The following is a 24,623-nucleotide window of genomic DNA, read 5'->3' as shown; positions in this document are numbered from 1 at the left end:
AGATCTCTATAACTTTCCAACTCAAACCCATCAAAGTGCCCGCTGGGAAACTGGCTCTCTGACCAGGAAATTAGCTTTTGCCAAATTCTTCACCATATTGACTTTAAAAGATCCTGGCAGTTTCTTAAGAAAACGAATTGTCCAATCATTTTAATAACTGGAGGATAACTTTTCTCTCAGATCCATTCCATCCCAGTGTAATAAATATGATAAATAACTACATGCCTCCCTATTGGCATTTCTTGATTGTTTCCTCATCTAAATCAGTCTTCACCAGATGATTGATTGATAGCAAGGTAGAAGATAGAAGATAGATACATAGATAGATAGATAGATAGACAGATAGATGATAGATAAGTAGAAGGAATGATTGATAGATAGATTGTACTCTTTGAAACCAAGGTCATTAAGCTACATGATTCCCTGTATTTTCACCCCATAATTTAAGAATGGATAACGCTCTGAATTCACAATATTTTTGCCCACTTTTATTTAGTATTTCAATATTCCTAGTGACTCCAATAGCTGTGTGAATAAATGATGCAGAGAAGTTCTATGATCCTTTACATAACAAATGATCATTAACCTTTTCTTTTACAATGACCTTTCCCTACATGCCAGCCTGTCAGGCATTACAAATTCATATATTTTAGAAATATTATATCTACTTAAAACCACAAATGTGCTATTATGGAGCTGCATGCCTGACCACACTAGTCATGTCTATGACTTTAGGGGAGACACCAGTTGTGGTATGTATGTATTTATGTATGTATGTATGTATGTATGTATTTTTTATTGTGATGAAAAATGTGTAACATAAAATTTTCCATATTTTTACCCCCAATTATAGTTCACATTCAAAATTATTCTGTATTAGTTTCAGGTACACAACATAGTTGTTAGACAATCCATATCCTTTACAGAGTGGTCCCCTGATATTTCAAGTACTACTGCCCCCCCCGCCTCCCACCCTTACACAGCTATTATAATATTACTTTTTTTTTTCATTCACCTCTCCCCAGCCACTCTCAACCCCCAGCACATGCCCCTACATCCCTAGTGTCTGTGTCCATTGGTAATGCTTATATGCATGCATAAAAGCCCTTTAGTTGATCTCTTTTTTTTTTTTTTTTAAAGAAAGGAAGGGAGAGAGATAAAGAGTTAGAAACATCAATGAGAGAGAAACATCGTTCAGCTGCCTCCTGCACACCCCCAACGGGGGATGTGCCCACAACCAAGGTACATGCCCTTGATGGGAATCAAATCTAGAACCTTCCAGTCTGCAGTCCGATGTTCTTCTCACTGAGCCATACTGATTAAGGCTAGTTGATCTCTTATCCCATTTCCCACCCCTAACTCCATCCCCATCCCATCCTAACCCCCACCCCACTTTCTCTCTGAGGTTTGAGAGCCAGTTCTATGCTTCTCTGTCTCTGGGTCTATTTTGTTCATCAGTTTAATTTGTTCATTATATTCGACAAATGAGTGAGATCATGTGATATTTATCTTTCTCTGACTGGCTTATTTCACTTAGCATAATGCTCTCCAGATCCATCCATGCTGTTGAAAATGATGATTTCCTTCTTTTTTACATCACTGCAGTATTCCATTGTGTAGATATAACACTATTTTTAATCCACTCATCTGCTGATGGGCACTTAGACTGTTGTTAAATGTTAGCTATTGTAAATTGTGCTGCTATGAACATAAGGGTAGATATATCCTTTCTGATTGGTTTTTCTTATTCCTTGGGATATATTCCTAGAAGTGAGATTACTGTGCCAAATAGGAATTTCATTTTTAATATTTTGAGGAAACTCCATACTATTTTCCACAGTGGCTGCAGTCTGCATTCCCACCAGCAGTGCAGGAGGGTTCCTTTTTCTCCACATCCTCACCAGCACTTGTCCTTTGTTGATTTGTTGATAGCCATTCTGACAGGTGTGAGATGGTACTCCATTGTGGTTTTGATTTGCATCTCTGGGAGGATTAGTGACTTTGAGCATTTTCATATGTCTCTTGGCTTTCTGTATGTCTTCTTTCAAAAAGTGTCTATTAGGGACTTTGCTCATTTTTTCTGTTATTATTATTGGATTGTTTATCTTCCTTTTGTTAAGTTGTATGAGTTCTCTATAAATTTTGGAGATTTAAACCCTTATCAGAGAGAACATTGGCATATATGTTCTCCCATGCAGCTAGCTTTCTTGTTGTTTTGTTGATGGTTTATTTTGTGTGAAGAGACTTATTTTGATGTAGTCCCATTTATTTTCTCCTTAATTTCCATAGCCCTAGGAGCTGTATTGGTAAAGATATTGCTACCACATATATCTGATATTTTGCTGCCTGTGGTTTCTTCTAAGATTTTTATGGTTTCCCATCTTACATTTAAGTCCTTTATCCATGCTGAATTTATTTTTGTGTATGATGTAATTTGGTGGTCAAGTTTCATTCTTTCTCATGTATCTATCCAATTTTCCCAACATCATTATTGAAGAGACTATCTTAACTTCACTGTATGCTCTTGCCTCCTTTGTCAAATATTAATTGAGCATATTGGCTTGGGTCAATTTCTGGATTCTCTGTTCTGTTCCATTGTTCTATATGTCTGTACTTGTGTCAGTACCAGGAAGTTTTGAGGACAGTGGCTTTGTAGAATAGCTTGGTATCTGGTATTGAGATCCCTCCTACTTTGTTCTTCTTTCTCAGGATTGATGTGGCTATTTGGATTCTTTCTTGATTCCATATGAATTTTTGGATAGTTTGTTGTTACTCTGTGATATATGCTGTTGGTATTTTAACAAGGATTGCATTGAATCTATAGATTGCTTTGGGTAGCATGGACATTTTAATGATGCTGATTGTACCAATCCATGAACACAGTATATTCTTCCATTTGTTTGTCTTTCTCTATTTTTTTTTAATGTCCTATAGTTTTCTGAATACAGGTCTTTTTCGTTCTTAGTTAAGTTTTTTTCTATGTATTTTAATTTTTTTGTTGCAATTAAAAATGGGATTTTTTTTTAAATTTCTCTTTCTGTAAGTTCATTATTGAGAAAGAGAAATTATAATCAACATTCTTAACCACTATGCCATGATCATAAAAAATATCAAGATGCATATTGCATCTTAATCTTTTTTTATTTCTCTTCTGTTATTACCTATTTAAACTCTTCCAGATTCTCAACTGTAAATGAAAAATCTATAAGTGTGCTAAATAAATTTTGTCATAAAAATACAGGTCGTTTGAAAGTTCAAAATTTCATTTTGTGATAAATTTACATTTTATTGTTGGGTATTTCCAACATACAAAAATCAGCCTCATACTGGAAGACTCAATGTTCAGTATCAACAGTCCCATCAAGCTGGAATGGTGAATAGGTGGATGGACTGGAACTATTTCTAAAACTCATCGGTTTATTTTAGCAATTATTTTTTTGGTACGGTAATTTGTTAACTATGATACTAAAGATCTTACCTCTTTATATACTGTTTTTTTCTCTCAGCTAGAGTCTAATTTACTTGAAAATCTGCAAGAGCATCTCTAGAATAGGTATTCACTATGTGAAGCAAGAATTGAATATGTGCATCCAGCTTTCATGCTGCATTTATTATATAAAACCTCAAAGCCAAATTATGATCTTTAATTTTTACTTGTCATTGGCAGTGTCATATATTACATGTCACATTTTCTGCTAATAATAGCTTGTAAATTATTAATAGACACCATTAAGATCCTTTCTCTCTTAACTCAAAATTAAATTATGTTTAAATTTTATATTAATTTATGATACATGTTTCCAAGTTTATGAGTAAAGTTTATATGTATTATCCTATTTAACAAAAGGGTAATATGCAAATGGCCAAATGGCAGAAAAACTGGTTGTTATGACACTCACTGACCAACAGGGAGCAGGTGCTCAACACAGGAGCTACCACCTGGTGGTCAGTGTGCTCCTACAGCTGGGCTCATGGCTGGCAGACACAGTGGTGGTAGTGGCAGCACTAAGGAAGTCAGACTAAAGGCCCACTCCCCTCTGTGAGCAGGCCTAAGATGTCAGTCAGTCAGACATTCCCAGAGGGCTCCCATACTGTGAGAGGACACAGGCCAGGCCCAGGGACCCCTGCCCTGCCTAGTGTATGGCATATATGTTTTGTGCATTGTCCTCAAGTTTGTTACAAAATGACATATAGGTTCTTAAAAAGCATTTGCAACTTAAAAATACACAAGTCAAAAAATAATTGTGTAAATATTATTCTATAAATAGCTAGAAATTTATTATATCTTCTCCAGAGTGTCTATTATAATTTATTTCTTTTCATAATTGATTGTGGATAGATGAGCTACTAACCTTTCCAAGATAGAGTGCTGAAGGAAACAGTGACTTATGTGGTGTGGGATGTGTACAGAAGGAAGTCAATAAACATTAATGTTAGGAAGTTAGACATGAGCGACTGGGGTGGGGCCTGCCTTGGGGTCCTGAACAGGAGTCTCTGGCTCACACTGACTTCAGACTGCCTATCTCTGGGCAGTCCAGCAGCCAGAAGACTTCCACAGACAGGTAGGTGCAGAACCAGCCTGTTCTTGGTACAAGCTCGGAGGGAAATGACATGATCTCAAAGCTACATTTCTAGGGTCCTGGACTAATTGTAATAACATTTGCATTGCAATTTTGATGCCTCCTCCCCCCTGCGGGCTTTTCTGTATGCATTATGGGTAATGGCATGCACAGAAGAAATATAGTTACATAACCCTTTTCTGTCAATCATCCCTGAAAGCAAATAAATAAGACTCCGCCCAGAAAATTATTCATATAAACCAGGAGTTCTGGGGCCATTGTCTGTCTTGACTAGCCTGCTCCTCATTTGGAGTGTATCTTCAATAAAGCCCACTTTGTTTTACTTTCATTTTCATTGACCTTAAAATCTTTTCTGGGTTGATGAGACTAAACCAAGGTCCCAACTGGCAACCTCAATCGGTAACACTACCTTTCTAGATTCTTGCTTGTAAGTACTTCATAGATGGCCAAGAGACCAATGGAATTCTGCAGATAATCTCTGCTCTCACATCACAACTTTCAGATGAATTAGAAGGACATTTTCAGACATAAAGCAAGTTCCAATTAAAGGTAAAAAAACTAAAGTAAACTTTAGATCAGATGAACTTTATTATTAAACCTATTGAATTGTGTCCTTCCAAAATATATATAAAAGTCCTAACCCCCAATACCTCAAAAAGTAGCCTTGTTTGAATAGTGTTGTTAAAGATATAATTACATAACTTAAGATGATGTCATGCTGAAGTAGAGGTGGCCCTTATCCAGTATGACTGGTATCCTTTTAAAAAGAGGTAAGATGATGTGAAGACAGGCACACAGAGAAAGCAAAGGGACTATGGAAGTGGAGACCAGCATGCCTGGTCCTCCCAGAAGCTGAAAGAAGCAGGGGAAATCCTCCCGCCAAAGGCTTCAGAAGGAGCATGGCCCTGCCAACCTCGGTTTTGGACTTAGGGAGATTGAGAGAGAGGTTGTTTTAGTCACCCGATTTGCTGTACTTTGTTATGGCCATCCTAGGAAACTAATACAAACTTGAATTTAGTAGGCATTTCAAACATGTAAAGATTTGGGCTGCCACTGCCACTCTGTAATGACTAGGAATTTCCCTTTTGGATTTAGATGAGGGTATTATGATAATAACAGGATTTGGTCAGGTCATATTTTGTACTCAATCCAATGATTACAGTGGTAAAAAGGTTATTAAAATTAAAAATATTATTAAAGTAAGAAATAAGTACAAAACCAAACCACAATTTTCCAATATATCAGACACATATAGGTCAAGATGGCATGCCTTAATTATGCATTCATTTTAATATAATTATCTTGTTCTATCTAATTAGTATAAATATAAAATTCTAAAGTGTTTCATCCTGGGTATATAACAATACAAAGGGCTTAATTAAAAGTTTTCTAATTTTACCCTAAAATTCCAGAGTTCAGTTGCTTTAATCCTAGTTCCTGGGACTTAATGACTACTCAATAAATGTAGGCTGAATTTAAAAAGATAATGAAAATGATATATATTTTAATTAACTGCAATGACAAGAACTATAGTCAACTTGCTCACGAGGTCACTTTAATATTAAGTCTCTAAACTAAGTTGCATATTCCAAACCTTAGAAATACTTTCATGATAAGACCAATATTCTATAATGTCAGATTTTTAAAAAATAAGCCATGTAATTAAACATAATGGATAAATGACATAATGTTATGGAAATATACTATTGATTTCTTTTTGAAAACTATACTAACTGCTATACACAGCAGCAAGATACCAGTATACCTGAAGATAAACTAACGTGATAAGTCAGCAAAATTCCTAAGTGTTATCATCATTTTCCTAGACACTCTATATTAGCTTTTTCTCTCTATTACTTCTGGAAACCTGTATTTATTTCTGGAGAAGTTGTATAACCCTTCTTCTACATTTCCAGTACTATCCAGGACCAGTTTATATTCTTTAAAGAATAAGTTATTTTTAAAGCAAATAATATCCTATCAGTCTCAGTGATACACATGTAAAAATATTTCTATTTTTTCAAATGGCTCACATAAAGAACTTTTGTTTATTAGTATATTCTCTTTAATAACAAATTTTCTTTTACAGGTATCATTTAAGCAACAAATTTCTAAGAAATGAAATTTAATAATATGGACTTAATATTAAATACAAATTAAATATATTATAATTGAGCCTTGATTAATGAAAAAGTACTGCAGTATGTTCATAATTCAATATTATCTTCAGTCATTTATTTACATTATGTTATAGAGGTGCTCAATAGCTGGTCAATAGTTCCACTGAATACTGAATAAACAAGGTTTTGTTGGCTATAGAAAATTAAACATTACAAAGACTCCAGAATATACCTGAAGATATCTTATAAATTCTATAAAATAGAGAACTGGTAATTCCTTTATGTATTTAAGGTATAAAACCCTCATTTTTTTAACTATAAAAGATAACATAAAGTTGCTTGATATTAACATTACTTATAGAGTAGTCAAATTTTACTTTCAAAATATTGCATACTCACATCTCAACTAATATAGATTATACACTTTATTAATATAAAAGAAGTCCACATAAATGTAAAAACATTGTAAATGCTATATTTAAATCAACTTAAATCATTAATCATACCTGAGTTAGTTCATTCATATCTATAAGTCCATTACTGTCAGCATCAAAATATTTAAACATTTGATCTACCAACATCTTCTTCCGAGATATGTCATCATCATTAGGGTTTTCATTTTCTTGTGTAATATATTTTTGCTTTTGTAAATCTAAAAGCATCCTTTTCATCTTGCTGTATTCAGTGGCCTTGCAGTTATCACCTGTAACAAAAGAACTAAGTTATTTTCAAAGCAATATTATGGAAAACAAATCATTTATTTTATTAATGTTTAGAAGTTGATATCTAAGAGATACCATACTTTGTAAATAGTTGTATAGTTTACAACTTATACAAGGAAAAAAAATAGGCTATTTTCATGATAAGTTAGAAACATTTTGTCTGTATCAAATTTAATAAGAATATATTTAATGCCTATGTTTCTCTATGTCTAAGTCATTTGTTCTATAAGGTACATAGAAACACATGATAGCTCTCACTGGCTCCAGTGCTTAAATATATCTTAGCTTTAATCCTCATAATACATCCCTATATTGAGAATTTCACAGGTTTTGAACATGAGGCACAGGAAGATGAAATGACTTGCCCAAATCAAAGGGCTAGACTGTGCTGAATTTTGCACTTAAACACATATATCCCAATATATAAAAACCCAGGGTCATAAGATCCAAAATGACTGAAGGCTCGGCCAACTGGAAGTCAGTGCTGAGTTGGAGTGGTGACCCAGCACTGACTTTTGTAGCCTCCGTGGCAGCTGTTGACCAGCCCTTTCCTCTCTTTTGCTTGGGGCCTGAACAGCAGATGCACCTCTTGGGCCTCAGCTGGGGCTGCTGATCAGCCCTGCCTCTCTGATCAGGCCCATTGATAGGCCCTGAGATGATGACTAGCATAGAAACCAATCAATCAGAACTTAATCTGGGTGAACTGTGAAGGAAGAATCTAAGGTGGGGAATGAGTAGGGGCTTTAAGGGCAACAGCTGTTTGGTGTAAGTTGTAGGAAAGCAGTTCCGTTTTTTTAATGACAAGTTTGGCAGTATAGTGCACATGGCTGGCTATCAGTCCAGATATAGGGATTATTATTTTATTAATTTTTTGTCTGCCAAGAGCATCTCCTCCTGATGAAAAAGGCTACCCTCCCCACCCCACTTTAAGCAATACTATCCTATATAATCTAACTATACTCCTAAAAGGGTAATATGCTAATTAAACCGAGTCGACTGGCCATCTTCTGGACATCTGACTTCCTTCTGGACAAAGCCATGGTGGTAGGGGCTAAGGCAGAGGCTGTTGTAGGAGATCAGGCTGGCAGGGGAGGCAGTTGGGGGCGATATCAGACCAGCAATGGAGGGTAGTTAGAGGTGATCAGGCAGGCAGAGGTGATTGAGGACAAGATCAGGCCGGCAGGGGAAAGCATTTGTGGGTGAGATCAGGCCAGCAAGGGAGGGCAGTTAGGGGCATCAGGCAGACAGGCAAAGGCAGTTAAGGGCGATCAGGCAGGCAGGCAAAGAGGTTGGGGCAATCAGCCAGGCAGGCAGAGGCAGTTAGGGATGATTAGGCAGGCAAGGCAGGTGAGTGGTTAGGAGCCAGCAGTCCCAGATTGTGAGATGGATGTCCGATCGCTGTTTTAGGCCGGATCCCACAGGGGTTGGGCCTTAACCAGCAGTCAAATTTCCTCCAAGGTGTCCCCAGTTGGAGAGCATGCAGGCTGGGCTGAGGGAACCCACCAACCCCATGTATGAATTTTGTGCATGTGCCACTAATGTGGCTCCAAAATACTATAGCACATTTTTAATTGGGAATATCTTAATAATATTTGGGTTTGTTTTGAAGAAATTTATTAGTGTGTGTGTGTGTGTGTGTGTATTTACATTTTTTCTTAATTCTGTTTATAATGCAACTAGGCTCATACTTGTATTCTTTCAAAAGTAGTTATTTTTCAGCTATTCATTTATTTCTTCTTTTAGAGTACTTAGTATAGATAATGTTATGTATTTGCATTTTATATCTTAAAGTCTTAATCTTTCAAATTTCATCTTCCCAACTAAAGTATAAGTTTATTAAAGTAGTAATGAATTATATATTTTTCATATATCCCATATTATAACCATAAGAATAGTGGGAGCATCACCATTAATAAAAATAATTGCTTGATATGATTTTTTTCAAAAGTAATTGCAATCCTTCTAAAATCTTCACATGATTATTTTACAAAAGATTTTACTTACAATGGATTCATGCTGATGTCTTCACAAATAGTGTACTAAAATTAATTGCATATCATGGAGACCAAATGTGATGTAAACTATATTACAGAAAATATAGTTTATAATGTAATTATAAATTAAAAATTGGGTATAATATCTATAAAATTTTTATGTTGTATTTTTAGGGGGAAAAGATAACTATAGTTATGGTCAACAGTGACAATTAGGATTTGGCAGAATCAACAATTTAGAAAGAAGATTTCTAAAGAATCCTATCTAATAAAGAGGTAATATGCTAATTGACTGCCATGCCCTCAAAGAAGATGGCATCCACAACCACAAGATGGTGGCAACAATCCCTTCACCCCTGCCAAGGATGCAGGCTTGCGGCAAAGGCAAGCCTCAGATGTCGGCTGCCCAGCTGCCTAGGGCTGGCCTGAGTTTCAAGCAAGCCTCAGATGGTGGCAGCCTAGCCGCCCAGGGCTACTGGATGGCTCTGGTAACCAGTGCCGGCCGGATGAGGCTTGTGCTGCCAGCAGTGGCAGCAGCAGAAGTGTGATGAGGGCTCCTGGAATGTGAGAAGGGGCAGGCCAGGCTGAGGAAACCCCCTCCAGTGCATGAACTTTCATGCACCAGGTATCTAGTTTTAAATAAAGATCTAAGAAGCATGGGTTGAAAAGCAATATTTGAGGTCTCATTCTCTTTTTAAGATAGGACAGAAAACAACCTCTGCTAGAGAATGAGAAACTATCTTATTTCTCAAAGATAGTGAAATGACTACTGTTGTTCATCAATTTTATTGTTCAGCAATACTGTCAAGAACTTCATTTTTCACAAAAAAATCTAAACTTTGTGATGCAGATTAAGTTAATTTTGCATTATTCTGTTTTCAATATAGAATAATAATAAGAATATGTTTTCATAACAGGAAAAAAACACTGACACAGAGAGAAGTAATCAAATCCAGATGATAGGTAGCAATTTTGGTGTCCATGAAAGTGGAACAAAATAATCCTTCAAATGTGTGTATGTAGGGGTGTGTGTTCTCTCTCTGTGTGTGGGTATGCTTCAGAAATAAAGAGAAATGTGTGATGAAAGAATGTGGAAAATGATAATAGACCTTTCCAATAGTGCTGCCTGGGATTTCTGTATTTGACTTTGCATCTTTATGTCCTTTCATTTGACTGAAGGTGCAAAAGTGGGAGGCAGGGTGAGGTTGGAGGGGCTGTCCTCGGGTCATAAGCAATGTGGGCATCAGAATGTTGATGAGAAAAAAGATGGAAAATAGAATTGAAATGCTAAAAACCTTTTAAACAACATTTGAAATTTAGGGAAGATAATACAATTTGGGTTTTTGCACTCAAATTTTGATCTAATTAAATAATGTATCATCATGATGCTCTCTGTTAATACTTTTGTTTCCAAATTGAAAGTCTCTTAAGTCCAAGCATTGAAGTATTACTGGAAATCCAAAGAAAATAAAAATTAAAAAAACTCTGAAGTTAAGGAGTACATATTCTATGATAATGTATGATAAGCCAGCCATTATAAACTTATGTAAACATATAATTTAAATTTTAATAAAAAAATCTGTCATCTATTTTTTAAAGTAATAAATAGATGCATCTGTTATTAATAATAGATTACTTGTAATGCAGGCTTCCAATATACAGTACTATAAACTCTGTACCTATTAAACCACTTAACTCTCACATTAATCCAAAAAGCTAGATAATATAATTATCACCATTTTACAGATGAGGAACTAAAGCATAGAGAGATTATATAAATTGTTCAAAGTTACAGAGCTAGAAAGAAACAGAATGATTTTTACACAGAGGCAATATCTTTTCTATCCTTTATTCTCTGTTTCATCTTCAGAAATGAGTTTTAAAATCAACTTATACACAGATTCAGTAAGTTTGTCCAAGGATTATTGGTAAAGTAAGAAATAAATATAATAATAAACTCAAGGCAATATCACTGCTTAAATTACAGGTATAGAGAGCAGAACTCACAATGGGGAGGGGGGAGGGAGTATATAAGATACAGGAAAACTGTAAGAAAGTACCACAAAGGAGGGAGCTAAGGGGAAAAGAAGTTATCAAGAAAGAGGGTCTTATGAAGTATCAAATGTTTCAGAATAGAAGATAAACAATAAGCCATTACACTGCTTAAATTAGAGGTGGTTGATGGCTTTAAAGGGCAATTTAATGAATAACTAGAGCAGAGTTCATATTACAACAGCTACGGAGTAAAAACAATAAAGTGTGGATTGGGAAATATTGATATTTGCTAGTTCCTGTCCTTTCAAAAAGTTTAAATGTGAAAGAAAAAGAACCAGCATTATTAACGAAGAACAATAGATATTTAGAAAAATAAACTTCAACAGATATGTAGAAAGAGTGTCCTCATCCAGAATAACATTAGACAGGGAGGTAAGACATTTTTGTTTGTTTATTAGCTTGCTTTGGTAGGTTTCCTTTCTCAACACAGTCAAGGCTGTGCTAGCTTGGGGTTGGTCAGGGAAAGAAATGCTTCCCTGAGGCATGTTCTGCTTTGGGCAAACAGGAAGAAGCCTGCTCTGCTGAGCCTGCCCAGACACTGAGAACAAGACAGAGGAGGTCCCTGCATGGTAGTACCCATATTATCTTTCTTACTGTGACACTGCCTCTGCACCCACTCCACTCAGAGTCATTCTACCAGGGGTGTTAAAATCCACCTGTCCTTGCAGGGCCTGAAAGATGCAAAACTCTGACATTCAAAGGCCCAATCTGTGTAGTAGGCAGTGCATCTCCAAGTCTCCATGGAATTACATTTTATATATCTGATTGTACAACCATCAATTTTGAGTACATATGTGCTAAGAATTATAGGTTATATACATATCAATTATGCTTACTATTATGTTTTTCAAAGGCTTAATTTGTTCCTCTCTCTTTGAAATTACACTTGTATCCTTCCCTCCCATCCATCACTAAAAATACCAATTCCCTTCAATGCAAAAATATTCAAACCTAACTATAAAAGAATTACATTTTTCTCTTTTAATGATTCTAAATTTCTAAATTTCTATTTAGAAATTAATCAAATTAATTTGGTTCTTATATAAACTGAAATCTTAAAAATTCAAAAAATAAAATTGGATACCTTTTAGTGCCAAGTTTATTCATTATTGGAATATATAATGAAACTATTTTGTTCCTCAAACCATTCAATAATTGCTAATAGAATTTTTCCATATTTTTAGAAAAGTTTGCATTTATTGCAAAGTCATAAGTCAAAAATTAGTATATAGATTTAATAAGATAATATGAAGTAAATTCAGCATAGAAAACTATTATCTTCATATTAAGATGTAGTTTGTTAAACTATATGTAGAATCATTGATTGGCTGCCTCCTGCATCCCCTCCATTGGGGATTGAGCCTGCAACCCAGACATGTGCTCAGATCAAGAATCAAATCATGGCCTCCTAATTCATAGGTTGATGCTCAAACACTGAGCCATGTCAGCTGAGATACAGGACATTTTAAAAAATCAATAAATAACTGTATTTTATAAGATATATTAATTCCTTTGCCCTTCCTCCATTCTCTCCAAAAAACAAAATTTGCTTTTGTTTAATTTATTATCTCATTAAGCACTGTTGAAGAAAAGTGAATAATTAAAAACAATTAATTCAATTGCCATGCTTACTCATTTATTCTGAAATTAATCTTATTGAAATAAAAGTATTTTGAGCTAAACATTCATTGTCTAAGCACTTCACTACTTATACTTTGTCAATTATATGGCACATTGACAACTGTAAATTTATATAATAGTCTGTAGTAAAAACGAGTTTGATTTTCTTATTTGGCAAATGTGATTATGTATTTGATTCAATATAGGTGCTCTAATAACCAAGTCACTTTGCTCTATTAAACCTGGGAAGACATGAGCTTAATTGTTTTTAGGGGCAAGATTAGGTGCTCCATCCTCTGTTTTCAACTATATTCTTCAAAGATGACACGCTTGGGAGTGAGTGTGCAGCTTAGCTATTACTCACTGTTACCATTTACCTCCCAAACAGTCACATACTATAAGTAAACATGCAGAACATGCTGACAGAAAACACAACAAAATAAAATAGAACACACTATGATGGTGAACTCGATAATGTAGATTGCTCAAAAAATAAGTTAAAAATGTAAATTTATCTTATCAGAATAAAAACAACTTATAGTATTCATTATCATAACTAGTCAAATGTATTATTTTGATGCTCAGTGAATTTTCCAGTCTTTTCTGTCACTATCTTTAGAATAAAAACCTATAAAATATGTGCTTCATATGAAAAAGCACACCTTTTATAGAAAATATGACAGCTAATGCTATTAATGAGTATGTGAATTAAGGTTTATTTCTAGCCATTTTTTTTCTGCAACCTATGTACAAATATTTTGTACAAGATATGTCAGAACTTCCATCTTTTCACAGTCCTATAATTGCTCTAAAATATAAGTGCATATTGCCCAAAATATTACACAGCATGGATTTTATCATTTGTGTGTGTGTGTGTGTGTGTGTGTGTGTGTGTGTGTGTGGTAGACTGTGTGTTATAGAGCTTTAAGTTTTGATTTCTACTATCTAGTTTATATTAATTCTAGGAATAATCTATCCATATAGATAAAAGTCTAAGCGACCTTCCAACCCGGCAACTGACCAGTACTGGCTGACCAGTAGCTATGAAATGCACTGACCACCAGGGGGCAGACACTCAATGCAGGAAGTGCCCAGCAGTGGTGACTTGGCAGCTACAGTTCTCCAGTGACAAGTCCAATTCCAGAGTGGAAAACCACCATCTCGCAATCGGAGACTCCTTAGGGGTTGTGGGAGAGCCAGTTTCAGCCCAATGCCCGCAGGCCAGGCCTAGGGATCCCACTAGTGCATTAATCCATACACTGGACCTCTAGTGTTATATAAAATACATTCTTTAAGTTTTAAATAATTTGACCATCATTGTAAAAAAATTAACCAGGTTACAAAAAGTTATTCTCACAGCATCAAATATAGTCAAAACTAAGATTCACATAAGTGCATTAAGAATAGGTTTCTTAGCCTGTTCAATATGGCTCAGTGGTTGAGCATTGACCTAGGAACCAAGAGGTCACTGGTTCTAGTCCTGGTCAGTGCACATGCCTAGCATGTGGGTCTGATCCCAGTAAGGGCCATTTAGGAGGCAGCAGGAGCAGGTGTAGGAGGCAGTCAATAGAAGATGTTCCTCTCTTAAGTTTCTATCTCTATCTCTCTTCTTTTCCTCTTTCTCTAAAATGAACAATAAAAACTTATTTTTTTTAATAAAGGAATAAGGTCTCTTAGAACTCTTGAACACTAAGCGATCATGTTCAATAATTTTATCACAACATTCAAAGATGTTGTTTTCAATGAGAAGTTTATTGTTTGTATTGATATTATAAACATTATGCTATTTATATCTATGTAGCAAGAGGCATATAATGGCTTTATATTTAAAAAGCAATTATTGTGTACTGTAGTGTTCTAAGATTTACAGATAATTCATTTAACATTAATAATGACTCTATGAAGTAAGTACAATTATCATACCACATTTTTAAAAACATAGTAAGCCCAATAATAGATGTGGCATTTAACTTTACATGAAAAGTTGAGAAACATTTGACTCAAGAATTATAAGCCCAACACTCATAAATTAACACAAGATTTTCTCATGCTGTATACACAACTCAAAAGGTGCATCTACTGTTCTCTTGAGAAAATAGAAACCTTTAAGTGTTCTTTCTTCAATGTTATTCTAAAAAAATGTGTGAAATTTTTCAAAAACATTAGTCTTCTGAAGACTGCCATCACACATGAAAGCTGATATTCATACAGAATAATAAAGCTTTTATTGCCACTTCATATAATAATACATTGAGACAGAGAGTGTTTTGGTTGGTAAGACTTTTAATTGTTCCTACCATCATTAGAAAACACTACACATAATAATGACATGAATGTTTCACTAACCCCACCTAAAAATTATGATTATATATGTGCATAGCAAGATGACATTAAATAAAAAATCTAAATCAAATAGTGATAGTATTACGAGGACAACTAGCTAGCAACAATTAGAGAGAAAACTTTTAATACTTCTACATGGAAAATATAGATAAAGCAGCAATTAAGAATAGTACCTTGGTTTAAAAAAACACACAGAAATATGCTCTAATAGGAGTATAGTAATCTTCTTTAAGAATTACATTTAATGCTAAATTTATATACAATAGAACTTTTAGGTTGAGTTCATTTCTCCCTGAAGTTTATCGATAAGCCTTAGGTTGTATGGCCAGTTTGGTGTTAAGAGTATGATCATATATATTTTCTGGTCACTGAACATTCTAATCTGCCAAGACAGTATCTTTCTTGTCTCCTAATATCGATATCTCAGGTATCCTTTATTAACCACAGAAAAATACAGAAGTGATAGTGAAAAAAAGGATTTCTTTGTTGATATATAGTCTCTAATACACACATACACACATATATGCACATTATATATATTATCCTTTTTATTTTATTTTTTTTGTTAAGCAAACAAAGGATATAATAGGAATGAATGGGCATCAAAACCTTGTCATGTTTTTACCCTTACCTTATCTAAAAAAAGATTAATATAGTATTGATCATTACTCCATGACACTCACAGCCAATCAGGAGGGAATATGCAAATTAGAAGGACAAAGATGGCGGCAGCCACAGAGCAGGCCAGAGCAAGCAAGAGGCTTGAGTCATTGGGTCACTCCTGGCGATGGAGGAAGCTTGACTTCCTGCCCACACTGGCTGGCCGCTGAAGGAGGGGCCTGTGGGCAGCGGCCACAGACCCAGTCTAACAGCACGTGAGGTTTGGATCACCTGGGCCAGCCACCAGGGGAGGGGTCTGCAAATAGCCATCAGCACCTCACCCAGGCTGGCCACACCATCAATGGGTTGAGGAACCCACCTGGGGGACATGGCTACCCTTAAAACAGCCCTCAGCTCCTTAACCAGTCTGGATCCCACTGGGGGCATGGCCAGCCTGCAAACAGCCATCAGCCCCTCACCCAGGCTGGCCACACACCCAGCAAACTGCCTGGCAAAATCATTCCCTAAGGGGGTGTGGCTGACCTGCAAACTGCCTGAGCCCTTCTCCCAGGTTGGCACTATCCCTGGTGGGGTCCCCCACCCAAATGGGAGAGTGGCTGGCAACCAAACCACCACAGGCCCCTTGTCCAAGCCCCTCTGCCCCCCCCCAAGTGAACCCCCACACTGATATGGGACACCCATCAGGGCAAACCAGCCAGCCCTCACCCACGCACCAGGCTTCTCTCTATACTAATAAAAGGATAATATGCTAATTAGACTGGGAAACCTCCCAGGAGACCTTCCGGATGTTCTTCTGGACAAAGCCATGGTGGCGGGGCTGAGGTAGAGGTGGTTAGAGCCCAAGAAGGGAGGAAAGTTTTAAGTGATCAGGCCAGGATGGGATGGCAGTTGTGGGTGATCAGGCTGGTGGGGGGTGGGGCCATTGGGAGTAAGCAGACCAGCAAAGTGGCCAGTTGGGGGCCAGCAGGCCATCGGGGGGGGTCATTTGGAGATGATTAGGACAGTGGGGGGGGGCAGGTTGGAGTGAGCAGGCCAGCAGGGGGGCAGCTGGGGGCAAGCAGGCCAGTGGGGAAGGGAGGTAGGACAAGCAGGCCAGCAGGGGGTGGGGGGGCAGTTGGGGGTGAGCAGGCTAGCAGGGGAGGTAGTTGGGAAAGAGCACACTGGCACGGGAGGCAGTTGGGGGAGATCAGACTGGTGGGTGGGCAGTCTAGGGCAAGCAGGCCAGTAGGCAGAGTGGTTAGGGGCAATCAGGCAGGCAGGCAGATGAGTGGTTAGGAGCCAGCAGTCCCAGATTGTGAAAGATATGTCTGACTGCCAGTTTAGGCCTGATCCCTGTAAACTGGAAGTAGGACATCCTTTGAGGGGTCCCAGATTGGAGAGGGTGCAAGCCAGATTGAGGGACAATCCCCCCTCCCACTTGCATAAATTTCATGTACTGGGCCACTAGTTCAACTATAAATGGTCAAATACCATCACATACTAGTACTAAACATCAGAATAGCAATAATCATAATGTTGCTGCTGTTGCTGTTTTATCATAGATATTTTCATATAGGCTTAATTTTGAAGTAGGTTAATATTAATAAAATTTTTATAGGTTGTTAATTCAGAAATAACTTTTTATTTTATGTATGGGGGCAATTTCATTTAATTAAATTTTCTTATTTCAATACAATGATCATGTATAAATGATTTATCTGAATACATGTCACCAGTAAAAAGCCGTGTCCCTGTAGTAGTCACAACTATGTGTTGTCATTTCTTCTTTTTAGCATTGCTGACCTTCAAAAGACATTGTACAATAATAGGAGTATCATATATTTAATATTTTGATTAGTCATAGCATAGATGCTAGCTAGGATCAATTACCTCCCTGCTGTCCCCAAACCAACAAAATAAACACAAATGATTTTGCCAATTTGTCTCTTTGTAAAAGAGGATTACCTGGTGTTCTCAAATAAGTCCTGGCTCTGTTATTTAAATAGTTAAATGGTCATAAGGAGAATTCTTTACCTATATATGCATCAGCCATTCTCTACTATGTAATGATTTTTGGAATATTATCAATACAGGCTCCCATTTTTTATGAAATTAAAAAATAAATAACTCATATAGGATATACTACATGTTAAAAATAATTAGTTTTAAATTATCTATATGAAATGTTCATTGTTTTGTTTTCTGGAACATTATAATTGCTAGTAGTTCAAGATGTCAGCATTGTCTTAGAAATATGACACTATTTGACATGTTCTTTTAATTCAAAATTAGTCAAACAAGTAACAAAAATATATTGAGTTATGTACTTTTCTATGGGTATGTATAGTGTTTTAACAATAGCCTATAAAGACCTTCACTAAATAAATTGAGTACTTAAGAAAGGCAGAGGACACACTATATAAGGGATGTATGTAGGAGGAGGTAAAGTAATTAATTCTAGAAGGCATGTAAATTAAGTGTAGACTATATATGACAGCAGTATAAATTGGGCTTTTGAGACAGAGAGCAAATGAATATACAACCTTTCTGATTGGGATTTTGGGTTTCTTAGGATATATTCCTAGAAGTGGTATCACTGGGTCAAATGGCAGTTCATATTACATTTTTGTAGGAAACTCAGACTGTTTTCTATAGTGGTTGCACCAGTCTGCATTCCCACCAGCAATGTACAAGGGTTCCCTTTTCTCCACATTTGTCATTTATTGATTTGCTGATGGTAGCCATTCTGACAAGTGTGAGGTGATGCCACCTGACATTCTAATTTGCATTTCTCTGATGATCAGTAACTTTGAACATCTATATTATAAAAGGCCTGTGGCCCTAATGCCTTAATGACCAAAGACCAGAGTGGGTGGGCAGGGCTTTGAGCAAGGCAAGGTGGGCATGGGTGGGCGGAGCTGAGCGATTTTGTGTACTGGGCTTCTAGTTTTATCATACAATCTATTTTTCAAAAAGAGAAAAACACCTACTCACTGATGCAAAGTAGGTGGAAAAATCTGAGGAAAATAAGATGTTGCCTTTATCTGAAATGAAAAAACTTTTCTGTAAAATCCAGCTGACATTTTTATTTCACTTTATATAGGATGCATGTGTGTGTATGTGTGTATGTGTGTGTGTGTGTGTGTGTGTGTGTGTGTGTATGTGTGTAAAACCTGTGGTTATATTAATACAAGTAATAAGTGTGCATATGAAGATATATTCCTTTGATATGGTACCAATTTATGTTTAGAAAAGTTTATAGTTGCTTTATCAAAGATAACTTTCTAAAATAAGAAGTTGCTATTTCATTAATTTGACTTTTATCAAGTTAATTTTCCTACAAACTAAAAGCATATGAGTTTTGAATACACTTACATGGGGGGGAAAATAATTAAAATGTGTGAAATTTCTAAAGACAAGAGATGTAAAATTCCTAATTTTCACCTTATGAATAAAAGATAATCACTTAAGTTCTTGTCCTTTTCATGTATGTTTTCAGATGAAAATGAATTACAAACTCCTTGTTTTTAAAGTCATCCATTTGTATAAGTGAGTTGTAAAATTATTTAATAATTGCATTTTAAAACCATTCCTGGCTTTCAATTTTCTGAGGAAAAAAGAAAATTAGGATTTTTCTTTACATAACTTTGCATTTATTCAATTTCTTGATTTAGTTCCCTGTTTTGAGCAGTGAAAACAAACAAACAAACAAACAAAAAACACCTTCTCCTTGAAGATAGCATACATTAAGATTAATATACTTATATTATATATTCATGTATATTCATGTAATACAAAATATACAATGGTTTAGTGCTTTTATTTTCCATTATTAAATTTATTTTTTCTTGGTTCAATAATTAAAATAATGACAGTAGCTTATTAATTTATATATGAAGACTTTAACTTTGTACAGTTTAAATGTTGTTTAGACTAAATTGTGTTTTCTCCTGTAGTTTGGTAAAAAGGTTTGGAAAAGAAAGAAATTATTAGATGTCTCCAATGGAAAAGTTTTCATTATTTATAACATGAATTTCTGGGTTATCTAACTTTAGCCTTTCGTTGTCTTTGAAGCATTTTACTACCCTGTAAATTACAGATAACTGATACCGATGAAAAATAACTCTTGTCTATGAATTTGCAAAATAATTCTACCTGGTAGAGATTCTGTTGATTTCTCTAGCCCCTTTTGTGGAAAAAAAAAAATCCAGGGATTCATGACTATTTGTAAGTTTATTTCTACAATGGTTTACTCCATATATCGATAAATGTATGGCTTTTTTTTTTTTTTTTACTTTTTTTTTGAACTGATTATAACATTGACCTAGTTCCTTCATAAATAATGAATTAATTACAATTTAATATGTTTATTTTAGATCTACATGAGAATCACTTTACCTTTAAAAATAATATTTTAACAGTCTAAATATGTAATTTTTTTCTTAGAATAGGATTCAAAGTGCTTAGGATTATTTCAGTTACAAGTTATTAGACAGAGTAGGCAAAGGTACATTTACAGTTTTACATACATGGAACAGTTTATATTGTATTATTATTTATTAATTACTATATTATATCCCATATGAAAAACTGTAAACTTTTGTGCCACCCTGTATATCATTTTACATATATAAATAAATATACAGAGCTGAATTTGAATATATCTCCAGCAAGTTGAACAAAACATAACAATAATATATAATGTAAAAAGCAAACTTTTAAAACATCTTTTAATTTTTCTATCTTTATTACTACAGTACATGAAATAAACTTTTAAAAGTTAGAATTCACCAAGTGAATTAAATCTTTACCTTTATAAAACAAATATCCTAAACTTATATTACCAGTGTATTTCAGTATGTAGTTATTTTATTATTTTAATCATTATAACATAATTTTTAGAAGAAAATGATATTTCATTATGGTACTATGACATTAAAAACAAAGTTGTTTTTTTTTTTAATAAGGTCATACCAGAATCTATTATAACTTCCTGAAGACCCAACCTTTTGATTGGATGGATTCAAAAATATTTTCAAATTACTATGCACTTTTAACAGGGGTGTTTTAGACTTGACTGCACCTTCTCATGAATGAAGAAAGGCACTCACCTGCCTGCACACAACTCTTGGTACAAAGCTTTGCAAGCAAATATTGTCTTTGTGCAAAGAAGAAATCACTGGTGAATACAACTCTTTGTGTAAAGAAGAAAGCACTTCTTGGTTGAATACAAACCTACTGCAGAGTGCCTAGCTTGAAAAGTAACATGCAATGGTTTTCAACCCCACTTCCTGCCTTTATCAAGTGGCTTTCTGCATTGCACAACTGATGGCATCCCTGCATTTATTGTTTTGTACTAGGCATTATTTCTGTATTTTTATTTTAAATACACTTTCTATTATGAATTCTAACAAGGACCTTTTTCATGAGCATCTAATTTTTATACCATAATTACTCTATCATACTCTTTCATATCTAATGTAAAGAGATCTGACCATAATGATTGAAATCATGATTAAAGTACCATGAAAATAGTGCTTTTAAAAAGTTACTTCATTGGAGAAAAAATATCCGATCGAGAAAATCACCAAAGACGTGGTTAAAAGAAAATGGTGTCACTATTTTGTCAATAGTATTCCAACCGAAAAAGGTGCTGTTCACATATTTTGCATTTTTCTTATTCTTAGCAGACATTCTGTGGAGACAGTACACCTGATGCCACTGATTGATTCCATTTCTTACCTGGTCATGGCCCCCTAAGGTGCAGATAAGACTTTGGCAGATATTCAACACTTGATTCAGGATGAGGTCCCTAGCACAATTCTATGTTTTTGAAATTCTGTCAGGTTTAGAGACTAAATTGAAAGCTGTGTGAGGCATGATCTGAAATTTTGTGTTATTTTAATGGCCCCTCAATTCATTCTTACATGATCTTTCCCAGACTTGGTCTCAGGAAAGAAAATCTGGCACTTAATTTGTTGAAAAATGTCAATCATTCTGAAAGTCCATTTCATCGAGGTTGTCCAGTTTATTGAAGTAGAGTTGCTCCTAATATTTTTTTTTCCTTAAAATCATTTGTGTGTCTGTGGGGTCATTTATTACTTCACCTCTTTCATTTCTGATTTTGTTTATTTGGGCCCTCTTTGTTTCTTGGTGAGCCTGGCTAGAGGTTTATCAATCTTGTTTATCCTTTCAAAGAATCAGCTCTTGGTTATATTGATCTTCTTTATTGTTTTGTTCAATATGTTGTTTATTTCCACCTTGATCTTTATTATTTCCTTCCTTCTGTTTATTCTGGGCTTTTCTTGTTGCTCTCGTTCTAATTCTTTAAGTAGTAGAGTTGGATAATTTATTACCATTTTTTCTTGTTTTTTGAAGTAGTCCTGTAAAGAGCTATGAACTTCCCTCTCAGGACTTGCTTTCACTGTGTCCCATAGATTTTGGATTGTTTTGTTTCCTTTGTCATTGTTTTCCAGGATGCTTTTTATTTCTTCTTTTATCTCTTTGGTAACCCAGTCATTGTTTATTTTTTATTTGTTTTAATATATTTTATTGAGTTTTTACAGAGAGGAAGATAGAGGGATAGAAAGCTAGAAACATCAATGAGAGACAAACATCGACCAGCTGCCTCCTGCACACCTCCCATTGGGGATGTGCCCGAAACCATAGTACATGCCCTTGACCAAAATTGAACCTGGGACCTTTCAGTCCGCAGGGCAACAATCTATCCACTGAGCCAAACAGGTTTAGGCAACCCAGTCATTGTTTAATAGCATGTTATTTAGCCTCCAAGTGTTTTATTTTTGTCATTATTTTATTCTAGTTGATTTCTAATTTTATGCCATTGTGATCTGAGAAGAGAAGATGCTTGAAATGATTTCTATTCTCTTAAATTGAAAATACTTTGCCTGTGTCCCAACATGTGATCTATCTTGAAAATGTCTCATGTGTACTTGAGAAGAATGCATATTCTGTAGCTTTGGGGTGGAATATTCTGAAGATGTTAATTAATTCCATCTGAGTCATTTAGGATTGCTATTTCTTCACTGATTTTTCATATAGAGGATTTTCCATGATTGTAGATTGCTATTTTAATCTCATTTTACTAAAATCTTAAGGAGGAAATGATATAAATCCTTAATCTTAGTTGACTTTTTTCTATCCTTGATTATTAATACATAATATAATTCTTCACCCCTACTATTAGGTAAATTAACAAAAGACTTTTTATCATTCATCTGATTATAGCATTAATTTCCTAACTGCATAACTTGCAACTCTCTCTGCTTTTAATCTTGCCAACTTCAATTTAATTACTATTAAAGTAATCTATAAATTAATATTTTTAGGTGTCTTTTCTGTGCCAAGTCTTTAAATAGTTCACCATTCCTTTCTATATGAAGTCCCAAAAGAAACATGTGATGTAGTCCCACTTTCCTCAACCCACTGAACTCTTCATGTATAATGTGGTTACGTCAGGTACTTTCTATTTTAATATATTTTATTGATTTTTACAGAGAGGAAGGGAGAAGGATAGTTAGAAACATCAATGAGAGAGAAACATCGATCAGCTGCCTCTTGCACACCTCCTGCAGTGGATGTGCCACAACCAAGATACATGGCCTTGACCAGAATTGAACCTATGATCCTTCAGCAGGCAATGCTCTATCCACTGATCCAAACCAGTTAGGGCTACATCAGAAACTTTCAGAATTCTGAGACCTATTGGCTGTTCTATTTCTTTCATCAAATATTTCATTCTGTGTATTTAGTAGGGTTGTGGTATAGAAAGCATATTGAAGATGCACAGTGAGCATTATGTTTCACTCAATTTAAATGTCCATACACATAAAACAATTATTATAAATTGGGTACTGTAACATTCTGGGAACTGCTAAATGATATTCAGTACAGCATTTAATTTTCATAGAGTAGTTTGTTTATGTTAATTTGGTTTTAATCAGGTGAAACACTACTCTTTAGGACATAGTCACTATTAGTTATTCTTGCATGAAAATGATGTCTTCTCTAAAATTAGAAATTTAAATAAATATTTAGCCAAACAACTGATCCATTCTGACGATTAAATTTCAATTATAAAATACACGGAAGGCTATCAGAAAAAAAGGATTTTAAAACAAAAGGTGGATTCTGTTTTATAAGTACTGGGTTTATGAAAGGATTTCACATAAATTTTTAATGGAAGCAATGCTCTCAAGAATAAGAAATTACTTATCTCATAAATAACAAAGTTTATTTGTTGCTTCGGTAATAAGGTATTTTTGAAGGACTTTCTATCAGAAATGTCTCAATTATAAAACCACCAGAAATATTATAATCAAAAATATAAAAGCAGCACAAAAACATGTTAAGCTGAGATTTCAATTTCATTTTGTCTCTTAATTGTTATGTCCATCATATCTTATCAGATACTAAACTCTCCAAAATAGTTTATAGTCTATAATATTTGATGGTATGCAAAGTGCAATACCATTATAGTTAAAGCTAAAACATATATATCCTCCATTTTTAAATACTATATATAATATTCTGTCTAATACAAAAACTACCCAATAAGATAGATGCTGT

The 24,623-nt window shown here is 35.0% G+C and overlaps 1 protein-coding gene across 4 annotated transcripts in view; it reads right to left on the bottom strand.

Annotated features, from left to right (window-relative positions):
• Positions 1-24,623, bottom strand: part of FSTL5 (follistatin like 5) — a 527,078-nt gene that overhangs the window by 260,193 nt on the left and 242,262 nt on the right. For all 4 annotated transcript variants that reach the window (XM_036423990.2, XM_036423991.2, XM_036423988.2 and 1 more), the window contains exon 5: positions 7,207-7,403. In XM_036423990.2, the coding sequence (XP_036279883.1) occupies positions 7,207-7,403 (197 nt within the window). The remainder of the gene's footprint in view (positions 1-7,206; positions 7,404-24,623) is intronic.

The sequence above is a fragment of the Pipistrellus kuhlii genome, unplaced genomic scaffold (assembly GCF_014108245.1).
Source record: "Pipistrellus kuhlii isolate mPipKuh1 unplaced genomic scaffold, mPipKuh1.p scaffold_m20_p_8, whole genome shotgun sequence".
Classification (NCBI taxonomy): domain Eukaryota; kingdom Metazoa; phylum Chordata; class Mammalia; order Chiroptera; family Vespertilionidae; genus Pipistrellus; species Pipistrellus kuhlii.
Note: the sequence above shows the minus strand (reverse complement) of the source record. Positions and strands in the feature narration are given on the sequence as shown.